Genomic DNA, 17,857 nt, shown 5'->3' on the forward strand with positions numbered 1-17,857 from the left:
CATCACGTCCTGCACAGTCCTGAAGTTAGGGAGAGTCTAAAAGCAAAGCAGAGTGTGTGAGATGGGCTTGCTTCTAGAACGTGCTAAATGATCTATGGAAAACAATGTGATTTTGTTCTGTTTGTTCTGATGCAGCTTCCAGGAGGCAGTCTCAGGCTGTACCTGCAGATATGCGCCCGGAGATGTGGATTGCGCAGGAGTTGCGGCGTATTGGAGACGAGTTTAATGCATATTACCCAAGGAGGGTAATGATGTTTTATTTACTCCTTCTCCTCACACCCTCCCCCTCCCCACAATTGTTTTTTTTTTCCTTCCCCCTAAGATGACTAGTAATAATTCTGCGCTTACTTGGGAAACGTGAGCTGTTGCCTATGTGTGACCCACCATTGTTTCTCCTTTTCCGTCTTCCATTTGAAAATGTTTTATGGATGACTTCAAGTCCTGGTAACTAAATAGAATATGGTATAGGTGGCACAGGCATTTCATGAGCACAGACCTTAAAGCGTCCGTGCTAAGAAAGGGGTTCCGGATCTGCTTTGATGTATTCCCACATAAACAGGAACGTAGTTTTCAGTCCGTACAGAGGGTTTCTGCATTCCCTTTGGGCTCAGAGGTAAAGACTTACTAAACCATCCATCTTTAATCAGCCAGAGGCTGTGATGCCCGCGGTAGTCCTGTAACGGCACCCCTGGAGTTTGATGGGTGACCCATCAGAGCAGGAGAGCCACCCCTGCTGTCCATGATGCTGTCAGCAGGCCATTAACCAGGGGTCTGGGACCTGGAGCATAAAAAGGTTATACCCCTAATTGACTGCCACTTACATTGTAAGGCATGCTGTTGATTTAAAAAAAGCAAAAACAAAACAAAACAAAACAACCCCTATGTCGTCTTCTTCAGACACAGTTTATTTTGTTGATTTTGCCCATGGCAGTAGCCATTACCACTTGAACACCTTTTGCCCACGGAAGACTTCCAAAACGTGTGGGCTCCAGTTCTGGGAGCTCGGGCTCTTATGAGCGTATGTGAGTACTTCCTGGAAAGGGCACACTAGCAAAGATTTGATATAATTTTGGCTTGTTTACATTTTTCCAAATGACCAAGTATGAGGATACTCCTACTGATTTATCCAAAAAGAAGACACGTCTTATTTTTTAGAAAAAGCTATAATTGTTTCTACCACTCTTTCTTACTGTGCCACTGGTCTTGTGGCTCCTTTTTTCTGAATATTACAGCTTCTTATAAGTATCCCTTTGAGATTTTTTTTTACTTTTTTTTCCCCCCTCAAGAAGGCGAGGTCATGCTTGGAGTACCCCAATCTTTGCATTCTGCTTTGAACATTGGTCTCTTTTTTAGCTAAGTGTCGCTTAGTTAAGTGGATGTTACCTGTTCATTGCTTTGAGTTGTTCTTGCTTTCCTGTCCGTTTAATGCCTTTCAGGCTTTTTTATACACATGGAAACGTCCTCCCATTTGCAGAGGGTCCCTCATTTAGTCCTTCAGTATAGGGTCCCTGTAAAGGAGCCAGGGGTGCTCTGAAAACTCCTGTTGGATCCTCCTCATACCTTCCTATGGGTGTGTGTGTGTGTGTGTGTGTGTGTGTACATGTGTACGTGCATGCATGCACACACGTGTGTGTGTGAGTTTGATGGGAAATGTGCTATAGTACGATTCTGTCATTAAATGAGAACTGTCACATTGATGAATGGGTTTAGGAATCTCTTACTGTGGCCGTCCTTAGCTGGCAGGGATATCCAGCATCCTGCCTCTGCCGTTTATGGTGTATAAATTCCTTCTCGACTAGCTCTGAAATGGCAGTTGTTTTTAGAAGGTTGATTGTTTCATAATTTCCCACTAGAGTTACACTTCCCCCGACCCCCAGCTCCTTTGCCGTGGTTTTCCCGAAGGGATTTTGGTGTTCCTGTGTGTGTGACTGGACTTGACCCTCTTGCTGGGCCAGGAGAGACTGGCCAGAAGCAGGGCCCCAGTGCATTCATGATGACCTCCTGCTGGGGTAGGGAGGCTGATTCTGGGGGACGTGGCCATAATTCAGCAGGAAAAGATGGCGGCGTGGCCTCTCACGATGAGCCTAAGCAGCGAATTGACCAGCGTGCTGGGTCTGCCTCCTTCTGCATCTTGAAGGAGTTTGTAGACGTCCTTAGGCCAGGTCTGACGTGGATGGGGCTGCCCAAGAGAGAGGAGGCTGTTGGGCCCTGGTGCCTTCAGAGTCCAGAAGCGCTGGACACCAACAAGAACCCACACAGCTCTGCTTTCAGGGACTAGATCAGAACCTTTGGCCACAGAGCTTGAGGTCTTGTAAGGATATTATGTGTAAGTTTCTCTTTAAACTTTACACAGGGTATCAGCGACTCTATAATGTTTCACCCTGGGCCTGCCCAGATGGACCTGGCTGGTGCACTTCCGTGGTGGCCTGTGTGGTCAATGATAAGACCCCTGGGCCAGCCGTGGCACGGGGGTAGGCGCACAGCATAGGCCAAAGAGGTGGACAGTTCTAGTCCCATGCAAATGGGACACGAGCTGTGGGGTTGTTTTCATTACCTTGTCTGTCCGTGGGAGGTGAGAGAAACAGTGTCTGGCAGGTTATGTCCTTCCTCCCCTCCTCTTCTCCCAGGGTTACTTCACAGTTTAAGAGGATATTGGACATAGCCCTGTCTGTTCAAAGGAGATGCAATCTGTTCTCTGTGCTTTTGGTAAAATAAATGTAAGCTAATTTCATTGCAATATCACAGGTTTCTGGTTGTAAGCCTTATTTTGCATCTCTTAAAAAAAAAATGAACCAATGTCAAAATGCGGTCACTAATAACTTAAGGGACTCTAGCTTTCTAAGTAGACTGGGGATATTGGGGGAGGCATAAGGACAGACTCTAGGTTATAACCTATTTTTCCTATAATGAAGGCAAATATATTCTCCAGATTTTATGAATTGCCCATTCAAAACACCAGATTCTGGAGAGTGATGCGGTGACCCCCAAAGCAACAGACGCCTCTTGTTATTGTTGGTTCAAAGTAATCCAGAGTCTACAGAGTCCATTCATTGGGGGTAGAAATCTGGGGAGGAAATGGGAGGCGGTAGTGGAAAGTCATGCATTCAAATCACCTGCTGTCTCACAGAGGGGAGCCACTTTTTGGTGAGTGGTGCCCAGCCCCGCCTTGCTTCATAATGGTTGCTTGCATTTTAAATATTGAGTGTCTTTATTTGCTTAATACTATTACAGTACCTTTTCTAAAGTGTTGGTCTTTTACTGCCATGAGCCTTGCGAAGCCTGACAGGATATTTTCCCATTTTTTCAGTTAGAGCAATAGAGGAAGGTGTCGTGTAGTTGTCATGTGTTCAGTCCACTTAAGGGCAGTGGGGAAGCATATGAAACGGAGCTGTGGAGTCTGAATCCTTGAAGGAGGAGGTGTGAGAGGCACAGGTGAGCGCAAAGTCCCAGTGCATGTTCCCCTTTTCTTTTGTGACTCCGTGTACTTGCCCCCAAATAACCCCACCAGGGCAGAGCGACCCGTGTCCCCCTCTGTCTGGTAAGTTTGACCGCTCCAAGTCTGATGTATTTTTGTAACTTTTTGTTTTGAAATAATTTCAGACTTCCCATCTAAAAGTCGCAAGAATGGTACAAAGAACCCTCTTCTATCTGCCACCCAAGTTCCCCACCGTTCCCATGTCACCGCATCTGCTTTAATGTTCTCCCCCTTTTATACCTGTGCACGTGTTGTTTTCTGGACTCTGGGAATAAATGCTAGGTGTGATGTTCTTTCGCCCTCAAATCCATCAATGTGTGTTTCCTAAGAATAAGAGTATTCCCTTACATAACCGCAGTGTAATTCTCAAAATCAGGAAATTAGCAGTGTGACAGTACTGTTATGTAATCTGTGGACTTCATCCAAACTTTACCAGTTGTGCCAAAAATGTCCTTTATAGTAACAACAACAACAACAACAAAAAAGGTTTTTGTTTTTTTTCCTGACCCAGGATCCAGTTAAAGTCATGCGTTAAATTTAGTTGTCTTATCGCTTTGATGCCATTGATTTGGAACCTATTCCTCCGTCTCTGTGACCCTGACATTTTTGAAGGGTCAGGACAGGTATTTTATGGATTCTCCCTGAATTTGATTTGATTTGTCTGTTGTCTCCTTGGAATAAGATTCGAGTTGTGTGTTTGGGCAGGAGTACGGCAGGGGCGACATCGTGTCCTCTCCCATTTGGTCCCCAATGGGGAGTCCGTTGGACCTGTCACTGGTGATGCTGACTCTGATCAAAGCTGGCACATTCGAGTCTAAAGCCAGCGCATTTCCATTTGTAATAGGAAGGAGGTGTGTGTAGAGGATGAACAACTTCCTTTCCCCATTATATTTTTATCCCGTTCATCAGCCTATATTCATGGGCCCCTGTTTAATTCAGTAGGTTCCTCTGCATTATTATCCTGGGTACTTACTTTGATCCTCAGATTGTCGCAGATCTGACCAGTGGTGGGCCTCTGATGCGTTTTCACCTGTCAATTCAGCATTAAAGGGCCTCAGTCATGCAGGCACATCTAGAACATGCTCCAGGACAAAATCCAAGCACCTGTGGAGGTGGTGGAGCTTCCAGAAGGCATCTGTTGCTGAGTGGCCTACAACCACACAGTGCCATGACTTTTCCAGCCCTGCTCTACACCCCACCCCTGTGTCCGGGCTCAAGGACTGCTGGGGAGAGTGGAAGTCAGAGGACTTGTAGGGAAGATTATTTCTCAGAGAAGCTAGATCTCTGAGCTTTGGAAGAGGGTGAGTGGCTCATATTCAGCTGAGTGGTGGGGCATGGAGTGCTGTGTGCTTACCGCCCATTCTAAGGGGATGGTCCACTTGGATGGGATTCTTAGCCGTGGGCCAAGGGTGCAGGCCCGTCTGTGGAGCTTGTGCTGGGCCCTTCAGAACACTGGAACATGTGCTCTTGGGGTAATGAGACCCATCCTCTACGCCACGTCTGCCTCCCCCCTCTTCCCCATTACCAAGGCTGCCATCATTTACCTTTGGTGGCCTCCCCCAAGCCTTGTAGTCAGGATGTCCAGCCCAGTTTGCTCTGTGCGCAGGTAGACTTGCGTTGATAGTGACTTGGGGATGTCCTGGCCATGGCCTGCATTGAGCAGCAGCACATGAAGCTACGTCAGACCCTCTAGATGGGCCAAGAAGTGAATGAAAACCCTTTCATTGTTTGATCCCAAGAAACAGTGTATCTTTTGTTTACACGGCTTGCTTCCTACTTCTTCTGTCCCAGGCATGTGCAGGCATGAGTAGACTGAACTGTAGGCCAACTGAAGTATAGCACCAAACCAGACAAAGTAGAGAGGGAAAGGGAGGTGGCTCACAGACTGCTTTAGGTGGAAACAGAAGCTTAATGGAAGTGTCACCCATTTGCATTTTCATACAAGATACATGAACTTGAACTCTTCTTGCTGTCCTTCCCAGGACATGAATTCCCTGTGCTGTCTGATTCCTGGTTTTATAAATGATACTGTTCTATAGGTAATGTATAAGGGGGAGGGATCTAATTGGTAGCTGTCTTGTTTGGGAATAGCATAACTTGAACATAAACCCAGAGATGTGTGTTCTCTGACAACATTCCTTTGAGTCCCTCAGTAATTGAACATAGAACTTAGTAAATGAGCCACTTTCTGTTACTGTTTGAGCAAAGAATAGTGAAAAATCAGCATATGAAATAGTACATTGAAACCAGACGCATCTCATGAGATGGTGAGTCGCCCGCAAGTTGATAAAATGACAGTTTTCATAGCAAAAACTGTTGTGAGCAGCTTAAGTGAATTAGTGCCCATCATTGATCTGTGACACAGTTTGAAAATTTGGTGAGTGTTTGCCTTCCAGCTGGAGGAGGGAGCTCAGGGTTGTGGCTTTAGGAGCCTTCCGATGCCCCCGTTGCAGAGTCACTGGAGCCTGTGTGATCCAGGAGTCGTCCTTCCTATGGCTTCAGCCCTTCGTGTTTTCCTTTGAGACCTTCAGGACAGCACGTGGTTCCACTGATTCTGATGGCAACTGTGGATGGCAGGTTTTCTGAACGAGGGCATTCCATGACTTGGGGATTAAAGTGTGATCTTACAGGAAAGCAGGGCTCGTGGACAGGTGTGAGAACTTTGGGGTGAGGTCTTGAATCCTACGCTATCCATTATATCCTCTAGGCGCCCCATTTTCTCTCAGCCTCCTAGGGATGTGGTGAAGGTCACAGGGACCCATTCAGGGACGGAGCTAGAAATTGCTATCATCGCTAGCCCGTCGTGCCGAGGTCTCTGCACTAGAACTGAAACATTTCTCAGCTGGTCTTCAGAGTTGAGACAGATGCTGCTGACTTGGTTCACTTGTTCAGCACCCGGCTTGTGTTGGGTCCTACCGATGCGTGCTGTGTCTGGGTGTGCACAAACAGGAGACGGGGCTGGGGCACTGGGGTGTGTTTCAATGGCTGGGTGGGCATCGCCCTGGGTGCGGCGGTGTCCGTACGCGCCGCCCGCGGCTGCCGCTCCATCCGCCTGTGGCAGGTGGGCACACCTGCACGCCTGCCTCGCGGCGGGTGGGGAGGACCCAGGCCGTTCACACAGAACTGTTCAGAGGTGCAGGTGCCCAGAGGGGGACTTCAGAGAGGTCTGTCTGGGGTTTTTTAATCTCTGGAGGAGGAAATGAAGATGCACACGAGGTGAGGCTCGCAGTCTGCAGCCGCTCTCACCATCCTTCGCTAGCCTTCTCCCAGCTGAACCAGAGCAGAGTGCTTGGGGCTGTGGTCACAGAGCGTTACGTCTCAGCAGCGCTTCTCTGGGGCTGGGGCATTTTGGAGCGGTGTATTCTTGCTCCGGGGCTCATGTTTTGTCTGACGGAGCCCCCCCGCCCCCACCTATCTCTGGCTCCTCTGCAGTTGGTCCCCATGCAGCGCCACACGTCCTGGGCAACGTCCTGGGCAACAGTTCGAGGGCCAGCGAGTCAGAGATCTGCCTGGGAAAGGGGTGTGTGCCGTGCTGCCTGAAGAAAACCCTGGGAATGCAGGGCCTGACAGCAAGTCAGCGAGGGAAGTGCTTGGTCTGCGGAAAGCCTGAGCTATAATAGTTTCTTTGAAATGATGCATCAGAAGCAAAGGAGAGGCAGATTCACACAGATGGGATTTTTCTGTGACTGCCCCTCCTGGGGAGGTCAGCGGCTGCTCCCGAGGTGGGAGAGCTCCCTCCTGCTCAGCCTGTGGGAGCATCATGTCTGGGGGAGGGGCTCCTGGCACCCTTTCCACAGCTGTGTTGACATCAGAGTGAGTTAGGCACAAGCTATGCAAATCCCCCCGTTGCCGTGGTGATGAATAGAAAGTGAATCTGGGCAGCACTGCAGCAGCGGCCTGACACCTGAAAGCAGGAGGCTGTCAAACCTACTCTAAAATCTGGGCCAAGGTGGAGAGACCCCCGCATCTTCCCAGAGATGCTCCATGTGGTAGGCCCTTTTCCTCTCTGATCTCCGCCTCCTATTTAGGTTGATGGAGGTTATGAATGCATAGAGGTGGTCTTCCATCAGGATCCCTCCAGCTTGCTCCTCTCCCTCCACCCACCCACCCAGTCAGCTTGGATTATGGCAACAACACCCATCCATGTCCTGGAAGATGCCGCGATGGCCCCTAGGGGACCAGACGCCACCCAGACACTCACGTGACACATCCCCGCTTGTCGATCTGGGGCAGACGTTCCCTGTCAGTCTCAATTGAGAGAACTGAATTGACAGAAAAGAATTCACAGTCCGGAATTCTGTCTTTTTTAGCATATTACCACTCAAAGATTACATCCTTCTAAAAGGAAGAAAAAAAGTTACTAAGGACCTGTTAGGTATTCAGTGTTGAAATTCTAAGGAGTTTTTTGAGCGAGTTTAAAAATTGCTGTGTGTGTCAGAGTTCTATAGGTATTCCTTGCTTTTTCATTTGTCTCTTAGAATTTGCTTTTGAGCTCTCTGGTATAATGGTGATGATCAGGCCGTGTTTCCCTTGTTACTTTGACTGCCAGGAAGCTCTTAGCCAAAGTCTGGCTCTTTGGCAGTAGACCTCAGCCCTGGTTCCCAGGGTAAGTCTCTCTTCATGTCATTTCTTTTCTCTCTTGACTTTCATGTTTTTTGTGCTGTGCCCATCTGTGATTTTTGTGCTTAAGCTCCCTTGAGTAATGCCAAATGTATATGTGTTGTCCTTTCTGAGTCCTTTGGCCCAGTGGGGTTTGGACCAGCCTTTGGAGTGTGGATTTGTGAGCTCTTGTGCTGAAGTCTAAGTTGACTTGATTTTGATTCTACAAGCTTGGTCTGTCCCCTCGTCTGGGAAATGTGAAAGAGAGTTATACTGGCCCACAGCTCGTTGTGAAGACTGAGAACGTGTGTGGTATGTCATTTTGTTGAGTGGTGGCAGTGACTCTTCTGGACCCCGGGCAAGGGCACCCCAAGTCTGAAGGCCTGGTGTGTTTTGGGCGGCTTCTCAGAGCCTGGGCTCATCTCTGCCTGCAGGAGAGCAGAGGTGGCCCTAGAGCTGTGCTCTCCGGTTGTGCGGTGCTTATCCCAACCACCGCGGACTGCCTGGGCTCAGGGTCTCTTGTATCTGCATGCTTGCTTCCCTGGACTGGGCAAGAGGGGATGTTCTGCTCGGATTATTTTCATACTATGATAGTAATTGAATTCTGATACTTGGTTGGTCCTCTCAAGTGTAAGTTGAAGGCGGTCCTCGTGCAGACGCCTCTGGAGGCTGGTGCTGTGTCCTGTGCCTGGCTGCTGCAGGCGGAGGTAGTCCTGTGTTTCGGGGCCGCGGTGGCTCAGAGGGCCCCAGTTTCTTACAAGTCTGCCCTGACCCCATTCAAGGGCGTTCCTTTGGCACAGCCCCACCCCCAGCTGCCACCCAGGTTGAGCCCGAGTCCTCTGGTGAAGACATAAGGGAACTGTTTGGGGATCCCCTGCTGAATGCTCTCAACACTGTCTCTAGGGACACTTCTCAGATCTTCCAAGAAGTGCACCTGAGTCTCCAGCAGGGAAGCCTGTCCCAGCTCTGGGCCTTCCTGCCCTGGATATCCCGGGGCCCCGCTTGCCTCTCTGGCGGGCACTGCTTTCTCTGCCATTTCATTTACCTTGTGTATTGCTGTTGTCCTATTGCCCCATTTATTTGTACGGCTGTTCCTCACCAGAGCGTGAGCTTCATAGAAAGAGATGCTGTCGCACTTTTCTTGCATCTTGACTGCACCTCGGCACAAGCCTCCCGTTTTCCTGGAACGCGTAGGCGTTCTTTGCCTGCAAAGAGGGACTTGAATCCTGATTCCAGGAGCAGGGCAGTAGCTGTGGCTTTCTTACGGGCTGCTGTCACTGTTGGTAGCACGCACGGTGGCCCTTGGGCTGGGCATTGCTGTTCCGCACTTGTTGCTGAAGACAAGAGGAATTGCCCACCGAGCCCAGTGGATGCAGACTTTCGAGGCGGGCCCCAGGACACTCCCTGCCCCACGCAAGCAGGCCTAGGGGCTGCAGCCCCTGACCCAGACAGGAGTGTAGACTGTCAGAATTAGTTCCTGGAGGGAGATACAAAGCTGAATGTTGAAGGAGTCCTCTTCTGGACACATGGGATGGCCATAAAAGTCAGTTACCCCAAAGGATATAGTTCCTGATCTAAACCATGGAGAGAAAAGACCCAACAGGATGGGGCCCTACACTTCAAGCACTTGTGTTTTCCGTGTGTTTGTGTGTGCGTGCGCCCGTGTGTGTGAGCAGAAGAGATCACTCTAATACATAAATGGTTTGTACTTCGTAGCATATTTATTTTAAATAATCTCCTTTATCCAAATGCAGCCCATTAACATATCTTCCTAAAGTACTTTTATGAATTAACGTAAAACAGCGTTACACAACTCAGATCTAAGAAGTGTTTTCTTAAAGAGGAAAGGAACAAGGAATGTTCATTAAGCATGAAAAGGTATATTCCATTGCTAGGACTGCCATAACGGAGTACCACGGGGAGGGGTGTGTTGAACAACAGAACTGTTTGTTCACAGTCCTGGAGGCCAGAGGACTGAGATCTCGGGCTAGCTGTGCTGACATGCGCTCGGAGCTCTTGGCTGGGGCCTGGCTGGGTGTCCTCACCTGCCCGCGCCCATGCCTCCTGCCCCACGCTGGCATCACCAGGCACCTACCGTGTGCTCCTGTGAATGAGCCGATGCTTGCGGCTACAGGTGCTAGAGGGCATCGAATCTGCGGGAAGCAGGAGCTGCCTGTCCTCCAGCTGCTTCGGAGCGACAGGCCGTACACACTGAGCTGTGCCAGCTTCAGCCAGCTATGCCAGTGGTCAAGGGTTTTCGGGACTGGCGTGGCCTTGGAATTCAGTCATAATGGCTTCCTCCATTGAATGTTGTCCAAAAGCCGTTTCTCGCTGGCTTAAAAGCAAAAAGCATGTGCCGTGTTGTCACACGCACTGCCTGAGAGAGTAGGCGTGCTGCTGTCCTTCCTAACTGAGTAATTGTAGCATCTTCTTGCTCAGGGATTGGGTGTTCCTGTTGCCAGAATTTCCTGCATGGCCCCTGCCCCCTCCCCAGCTTCCTTTGAACACCCCCATATCCTTTACACTTGAGATGCAAGCAGAACTCTAAAGAACTTGGAAAGACTCGTCTTGTGATAAGACTCTTAACCGTCAACGGCCACTGCCATCCACCCGATGTCCTCAAAGAGTAGGTGGGGGATTTCTCCTCTCAGACGCGGCCAGTTCTGGAATATAAAATGAGCTGAGTGGAAGCAGTTGGGATCTGTTCCTAACGTGGCCCTGTCCCCTTGCTGGAGTCACTTTGACCCCATTCTCTTGTCTTACCGAGGCTGGGAGTGACACCTGGCTGACAACAAGGTTTCCCACCTTGAAGAGATTGCTTAACCCTGTGCACGCTTTCTTCATTTTAGTAAGTCGTGGTTTTATTTTGAATAAGCCTCTTTCAACCTATTAATATTAGTCTCAACTAAAATTAACCTTCCCCTAAATTATTCTCACACAGAAAAACCAAAGTAATTTTGAAAGTTAAATCAAAACAAAGCAATCTTGTGTGTAAAACAGATAAAAATCACAGACTGTGGTTACGGAGCGCCTGTACAGGAATCGCTTACAGAAAGCCGATTTCCTCCAGTCTGGTTATGGAAGGAGAACGGGAAATGCCCGAGCCTTATCACAATCCCGCCCTGTCAGACCAGTGCTCGAGAGCTCGTGTACACAGTCGCAGGCAGGGCCTCCGCTCGCAGCTGGTGTCTGCAGGCAGTGTTTGCGCGTGGCAGGGGACGCTCATTCCCAGCCCCACTCATGGCCCCTGGGTGTGTTGGAAACTTCACCTGCCCGAGGAAGAAGGGGGCTTGTGGAGAGCTAGCTGGTCTCCGGCGTCGATGACTCACTGAGGAAACGAGGGCTGCAGACCTGAATCATGAAACGGATTGTAGCTGCTGGCGTAGAGGCAGGTGTGTTCCTTTGCCACCGTCGGCTGCTCTGAATGGCCCCTCACACGCACTGGCAGGATGGATTAGAACTCAAAGATGGGCCCTGCAGCAGACCCAAGGACCTCTGAGACCTTTCATCTGGCAGTTTCCTTTCTAATGGTTTCTCCGCTTGTCGTAAACATGGTGGTCACTGGCAGAGACGCCTTTTTAAAAAATTTTAATTGTTCTTTGTTCCCCACATGGGGTGGGAGATGGGGGTTGACCCCACCTGTGTGTGCATGTGACCGTGGACACTGCGCTGAGCCACCCGTGGTTACATAGCAGAGCTGCCCACCCCCCCATCAGCCAGAGGCCTCGTGACGCATCGGTGCACCACTTGATTTAGCTTCTTAGGACAAATTACCCCAAATCACTGGTTTCTCAAGTAAACTAGCGCTACCAGAAATTCACCCTTGGGGGAGTCAGCATATTTGAATGTTAATAACCTAGGTAGTGAGATAGTCACTTCACACCTCTCCTCTGTCCCCTCCACCCCGACCTCTTCCCACAGGACGCCGGCCCCCGTGGATAGGGGGATGGCTGTCCTCAGCACCTGCACACAGGTGGATGCCGATAGAGGCCATTGTGGCCAGTGATGACCTTGCCTGTAGAAAGAATAGGTGTGTTTTTACAGAAGCAAACTGATTGTCTTTGAGGTTGCAAGCGTTCTTCGGGTTTCTGTAAAGCAGTCGGTGTGCTGCTGCTCATACTGCTCCCTCCGTAGTGGGAGGTAGGAAGGACTCGGGCCTCGCAGTCTCAGGGGAAGGACCCGTGCTGGGAAGCTTCCGTGATCGCAAAGGGGTGCCCTTCCATAGCTGCGACAGTGGGACTGGTGGTTCCCTTAAAGACAGGCCTCCCCCACCCAAAAATAACATGAGGGCTGAGAAACTAAGAAGCTTTCCTGTTGTTGTTTCAGGTCTTTTTGAATAATTACCCAGCAGCCGAAGCCCACCCCCAAATGATTATCTTACGACTGTTACGTTACATCATCCGCCTGGTGTGGAGGTTGCAGTGACGACGGGCTCCTCGCGGGGCCAGATGTGTGCAGACATTTCGCTGGTTCCGACCAACAAGCCCAGCACCGCGGCTAAGGGGTGCCGTTGCTGTGCGGCTGGTGGTTCTTCCCCCGAGAGGTCGTGCGGGGAGGCCGGCCGATGTGATCCGAGGACGCTGCACTGCACGTTGGACTTGACCTTTCTGTTCATCACACGGCAGAATTTCTGATGGAAGTTTGTTGTGAATGTAAATGAGGGAGGATTCTTTAAAAAAAAAAAATGTACAAATCATGATTCTTTGGAGCAGGATCTTATGCAAGAATGGTGTTTACACACGGTGTGGGTTTTTTTTTCCACCTTCTTTAATAACAACAGGTTTTTCGAAAAGGAAATGGAAACTTTTTAAGCAACTCATGAATGATTTTTTGTACTAAAATTTTAGGAACTTATTGCCTCCTCTCAGAGGATGATGTAAACTCTACAGTGGAAACCGAGCCAGCTAGTTGATAAAGCTGCCTCAGTGTATTTTTAGAGATGACTGTACAGAATTTTTAAAGGGGAGAGGTATGAGATAGCCCCCCTCCCTGCCCTGCCATTGGCTCTTCAACGTGCTTTTTTTTTTTTATCATTAATACCAAAAAAAGTTCTTATGAAACAAAACCAATTAAAGGGGCAGAGGGTCTGTTGTCCGCCTGTATTGCTATGCCACTCCCGTTTTGTAAATATTTACTTACCTCCTTAAATTCAGTTGCATCCCTGGCAAAATTTTAAAACTCTCTTCGTGTATTTTTCCTCGTCTCCTTTGGTGATACTCCTCTGGTCTGTCTGCAGGCCGATGTACTCAGGAGGTGCAGCGTATTCTCATCATGAAAGGGAACTGGGTCAGAGCATGAATAAGGATCTGCCTGTGACCTCCACAACCCCATTGGCTTGTCTGTCAGTAGCTTGTTCACTGGGACATGCATGGTGTTGGTTTTCACTGGTTTTGATGGGCTCGTCATTTACAGGTGTTCTGAAGAAGGAATAGCAGTCCTAGCACAGACAGGCACCATGCCCCTCGGCACTGTGGGCTTCTCTAGTCGGACTCACTCGCGGTCACAGGTGCACCGTCAGCAGGGGCTGCAGGTGGTAAACCTGCCTGCTTGCTGATCTGGTGGGACTGTAGGTGTCAGAGCTCCAGCCCTTGTGGGAATTGGCGCAAGTCATGGGCAGGGCTTTAGGCGGCTGTTTCCTAGGCTTCCAGGCTTTTCATACAACTCCAGGTTCGTCTGGCCTTTGATGCCTGACACTTGGTTCCCAGCCCCCCAAATCACTTAGGAACGAAGGCCTAATTCTGCCTTCAGCCATACCGTAAAAACACTGCATTGGAGCCCGAATCTGAAGTGGGCTCTCAGCCTCTGACAGATGTCTGTCTGTCTTGTTCCGTTATTCTCGGGACAGTTGGGTGTTGTTGGACCACGCCTGGTGCACCCACCTCTTGTAGGCAAGCTCGCTCTTTCTCCACATCTGCCTGGGGAGGGGTACGGCGACTGGAGGGTTCCATGAGTTTGTCTGTCATGTCAAAGGCAGTTAAACAATTCGGGGAGATCCAAGAGAGATCAGGAAGCAGTGAAAGAGGAGAGGTAGAGATCATTTCGTGAATCCTAAAACTTCCAATTTTGAAACCCCAGATCCTTAAATGGCTTTTTTAGAGAAAAACATGATTTTTCAAACAAGTCAGCAGTGCCAACCATTCTTGTTTTATTTTGGGCCCATAGAGGACCAGAGTTTTCACGTAATTAAGTAGGGAAATCGTTTCTATCTTGATAATCCCATATAAATATATATATATATATATATATACATATATGTGTGTGTATATATGTATATATCTAAAGCATATACGCATTTTCCATTAGGTAGAGATATTTGATTCCAAATATTCTTCCTTTTTTAGGATTTTCTTTTGCCCCAAAGTCTTGTTGGAGTCTTGAATATTTTTTTAAAGCTGTGTTGAGTGTCAACTTGTGTTCCTGACGTGTCTCGAACCCCTCAGTAGGGTTGTGAAGTCCACACGGTTGTAAGACGATGGTCGACCTGCTGGGCACACACACACCAAAGACGTATTTCGTTATGGGCACCTCCCCCAGCCCCATCCCCCCAGGATCTCCATACTCGCTGCCAGTCTCTCTGACTGGAGCACTTTACTCTGTTTCTTCAATACTGCAGCTCCCTGGGCACGGTGCCTGAGGGCTGCATGCTGGCATACCTCTGGCTCAGTGGCCGGCTGGCCACAGAAGCAGCTTGTGAGGAAATCAGAGATTCTATGAATTTGTAGTATTAAGGAGCAGGAAGTTGCACCAGGACTGAAGAGAGATGACTGGATGTCTCTGTACTGTACGTACCTGTTTATCACGCCGCTTCCCTGCAGAAGAAGGTATGCCTACTATGGTAGACCTTTGACTTTTTATTATTTCTTTTACTTTTTGTAGGAAAAAAAAAAAAGACTAGATCCCTTTTTGGAAACTGAATGCGGGTTTTGTGCCTTGACCACCTCTTGTCCCATGAGGTTTGTAGAAAGTGTCCTGTGACTTATCACAGAAATGCAATAAACACATGCAAAAGAGTCCCACGACCAATTCTTCCTGTTACCTGTACTCCCGCCCCGAAACGAGTTCGCCAAGAGCTCCTTGTAGGGTTGCAGGAAAACCAGGCAGAACTTCCCTTTGATTAAGAAGAGTGTACCTTGTAGAGAATAACTTTCTCCTGTTTGCCCTTCTTGATGTTGTATATATTTTGACTATTTATTAGATTAGGTCACATTTTACTTACCAACTGAGCCAAATGTCTGTGTGCAATTGTGTTCCCTTTCCCTCTCTTGTAAAATTTTGTACAGCATAAATGAGTAAAGATCACTGTTTTTACTAAACTTTTTCAGAATTGAGGATTGTACATATTGTAGATTCTTTTTCTGTGTAATGTGTCCTACTGTTTCATAATGCTGTAACTTGTAGAAATGTTGTATATTTATTTCCTGCTTATTTAATGTCTTACGTTCTGAAAAGTGTTGACCTCCCTGCTCCCCCCACCCCACCCCTTCCCCTGCTGTACCATTCATTGCTTTGGCTCTGAGGTGGTGACTGTTGAGCCCCACGACCTTCCCCAGGCTGCCCTCCAGCTTTGGTTCCTGGTATTTCTGGTCACATGGGTTTAAATTCTTGGGGTCTGCTATCCTGATGATGAAGCCTATGCTGAGCCATCAGTGAAAGACCATAGATACGGCCGGCTACAAAATTCTACCAAAAATAACCAGTGACTTTCTATTCTTTAAAAGCCAGCTTCTCGTGGATGCATACTCTATTAAGGCCAGCCCATATCTTTTTTATTTTTATTTTATTTTAATGTATTATTGGCCGTTGGGACAGCCTTTTCCATTGAACAGGTATCCCTAACAATTCAGAGTTCAGAAAAATAAAAACGGGCCCCTTTGGGGGTGCTGCCAGGAATTGTGCAGGGCAAGAGAAAGGGACAGGTGAGCCAGAGTGCTCCTGCCCAGAGAGGGACATCAGGACCACCACCTCATGCCACTAACCCATTTTTGGCAACTGGTGAGTAGTTGAATTATCCCCTACCCGCTGTGTCCTGTGCTTTGAGGTGAGGGCTTAATGGTCTTTAGGAGCTAATTGTACAGAACTCTCCCCCCGCCCCACTGCCCCCAGCCCTAAGCCCTTTGGTCCCTACCTTTGATCAGCCTGCTTCAGGTTGTCTTCCTTCTGCTTCTCTGTTGGCTTCGAGAGAGGTTGGGGGTCCCACTCGACTGGATGTTAAGATGTGAAAGCTCACGGAAGCTTTAGAGAGACTTCCTAGTGGTCCTATGTCAGTAGATGGTTCTAGCATCCCTGCTGTTTTAGCCTGGTGCCTGTGTGCGTCCGCTCCCCGCTCACGTGGGTGCGGGGGTTGGTCCACACGTGACGCTAAACCAGCGGAGGGGACTCCTTCCAACGGCATAGTATTCATGAAGCATCCTTGAGCTCCCAGCTAGGTAACTTGACTACTTTTACTTGGGAATCAGAATTAGAAGCTCTCTGAAGTTGTATGTCCAGGTTCTGTGACCACTAGTTACTGTATCAGAACTCGTCAGGTACACATTCATAAATAGCACTGATCTGTCTGTACACGGACCCGTCACTAACCTGTTTCCTAGGACCCAGCGTATGTAGCATTTGTATTTGCGATTTCCCTGGCTTACTTGTGTTTTGCACTGATGAATTTTGACAGGGTAATTGCCACTTTACTTGTGCAATACTGCTGTAAATAACTGCAGATTTTTTTTTTAAGAAACTTAATCTTTTATGTTCTTAATGAAGTTTATACAAATAAAACTTTCAACTAGTTTTCGGTGAGCTGTTTGGTTTGTTTCCCAGAGCGCTGGAGAAACAGCTGCTTCTCTATGAATACACACACCCACACCTCTGCCCTTCATCGTCCCGGAAGGCATTACCTACGCGTAGATTTTAGGAGTTCTTGCTGGAAGACAGCTCTGTGTAGCATACTTAAAAGCAAACCACTCTTAAAAGTTTTGAAGTGGCTGGCAAGACCTTCTGCACAGTTTTCTGCCCACGTAGTCAGATATGACTCAGCACATGGGGGGGCGCGTGCTGGAGGCAGCCCTGTATTGATTGATTAGTGATTGGGGCAGAGTCCTGCCATCCATCCCATCCTGTCCGGTAGTTGGAAGAAAGGAAAAACAAAAGATGGGGAGTCTGGCTCAACTGTGGTAGCAAGGACTCATCTGCAGAGCTGAGGGGATCGCCAACAGGTGTGTCTGGAGCCCTGTGTGTGAACCGACCCAGCCGCCTGTTGAGGGCTCCCTGAGTGTTGGGGGTGCTTTGCTGCACAGAGGGGCTACAAACTGCTCTGAGGGTGGCAGAGAAATGAAAGCCCGGTTTGCAGGGTCTAGGCTGTAAAATCCGAAACAAGTAATTATGTAATTGACCACTTTCACTCTGAAATAAATGCTGGGAACGTTAAAAGGACTGAGCTTTGCTTTAAGCTGGTAATCTGTCCATGCTTTTCATTTTAATTAAGCAAAGCAATACACAAATACGGTCTCGTCCCTATAGATACGTGTGTGTCTAGATTTATTTCAGATCACGTGTATTCCAAACCCAGCTTGCTTGGATTCCCATCCCCAGTCCTCCTTCCTCACCCACACACGAGTCCGAATTTTTCCAGATCCTTTTTGTTGCTCTGTGTGTCTACCTATACTACATTGGTTTTGCTTTTTCTATAAATGCTTCAATTCGCACATGATTCTGACTTAGCTGGAGGTCTCACATCTTCCCATCGTGACTGCTTCTTTCTGACCTCTGTATCAAGTCACACAGATAGGCTGCTGG

General features: G+C 48.5%; 1 protein-coding gene across 13 annotated transcripts in view; it reads left to right on the forward strand.

The window, feature by feature from the left end:
- Positions 1-16,850, forward strand: part of BCL2L11 (BCL2 like 11) — a 47,182-nt gene extending 30,332 nt beyond the window's left edge. For 9 of the 13 annotated variants that reach the window (XM_047744426.1, XM_047744423.1, XM_047744429.1 and 6 more), the window contains 2 exons: positions 136-245; positions 12,401-16,850. In XM_047744426.1, the coding sequence (XP_047600382.1) occupies positions 136-245; positions 12,401-12,499 (209 nt within the window). In that variant the 3' untranslated portion in view covers positions 12,500-16,850. Of the gene's footprint in view, positions 1-135; positions 246-3,307; positions 3,433-3,600; positions 3,942-12,400 lie in introns of those variants that run through there. The other 4 variants (XM_047744420.1, XM_047744428.1, XR_007129943.1 and 1 more) reach the window with 3 other exon arrangements.
- Positions 16,851-17,857: the final 1,007 nt, after the last annotated feature.

The sequence above is a fragment of the Lutra lutra genome, chromosome 9, assembly GCF_902655055.1.
Source record: "Lutra lutra chromosome 9, mLutLut1.2, whole genome shotgun sequence".
Taxonomy (NCBI): Eukaryota; Metazoa; Chordata; class Mammalia; order Carnivora; family Mustelidae; genus Lutra; species Lutra lutra.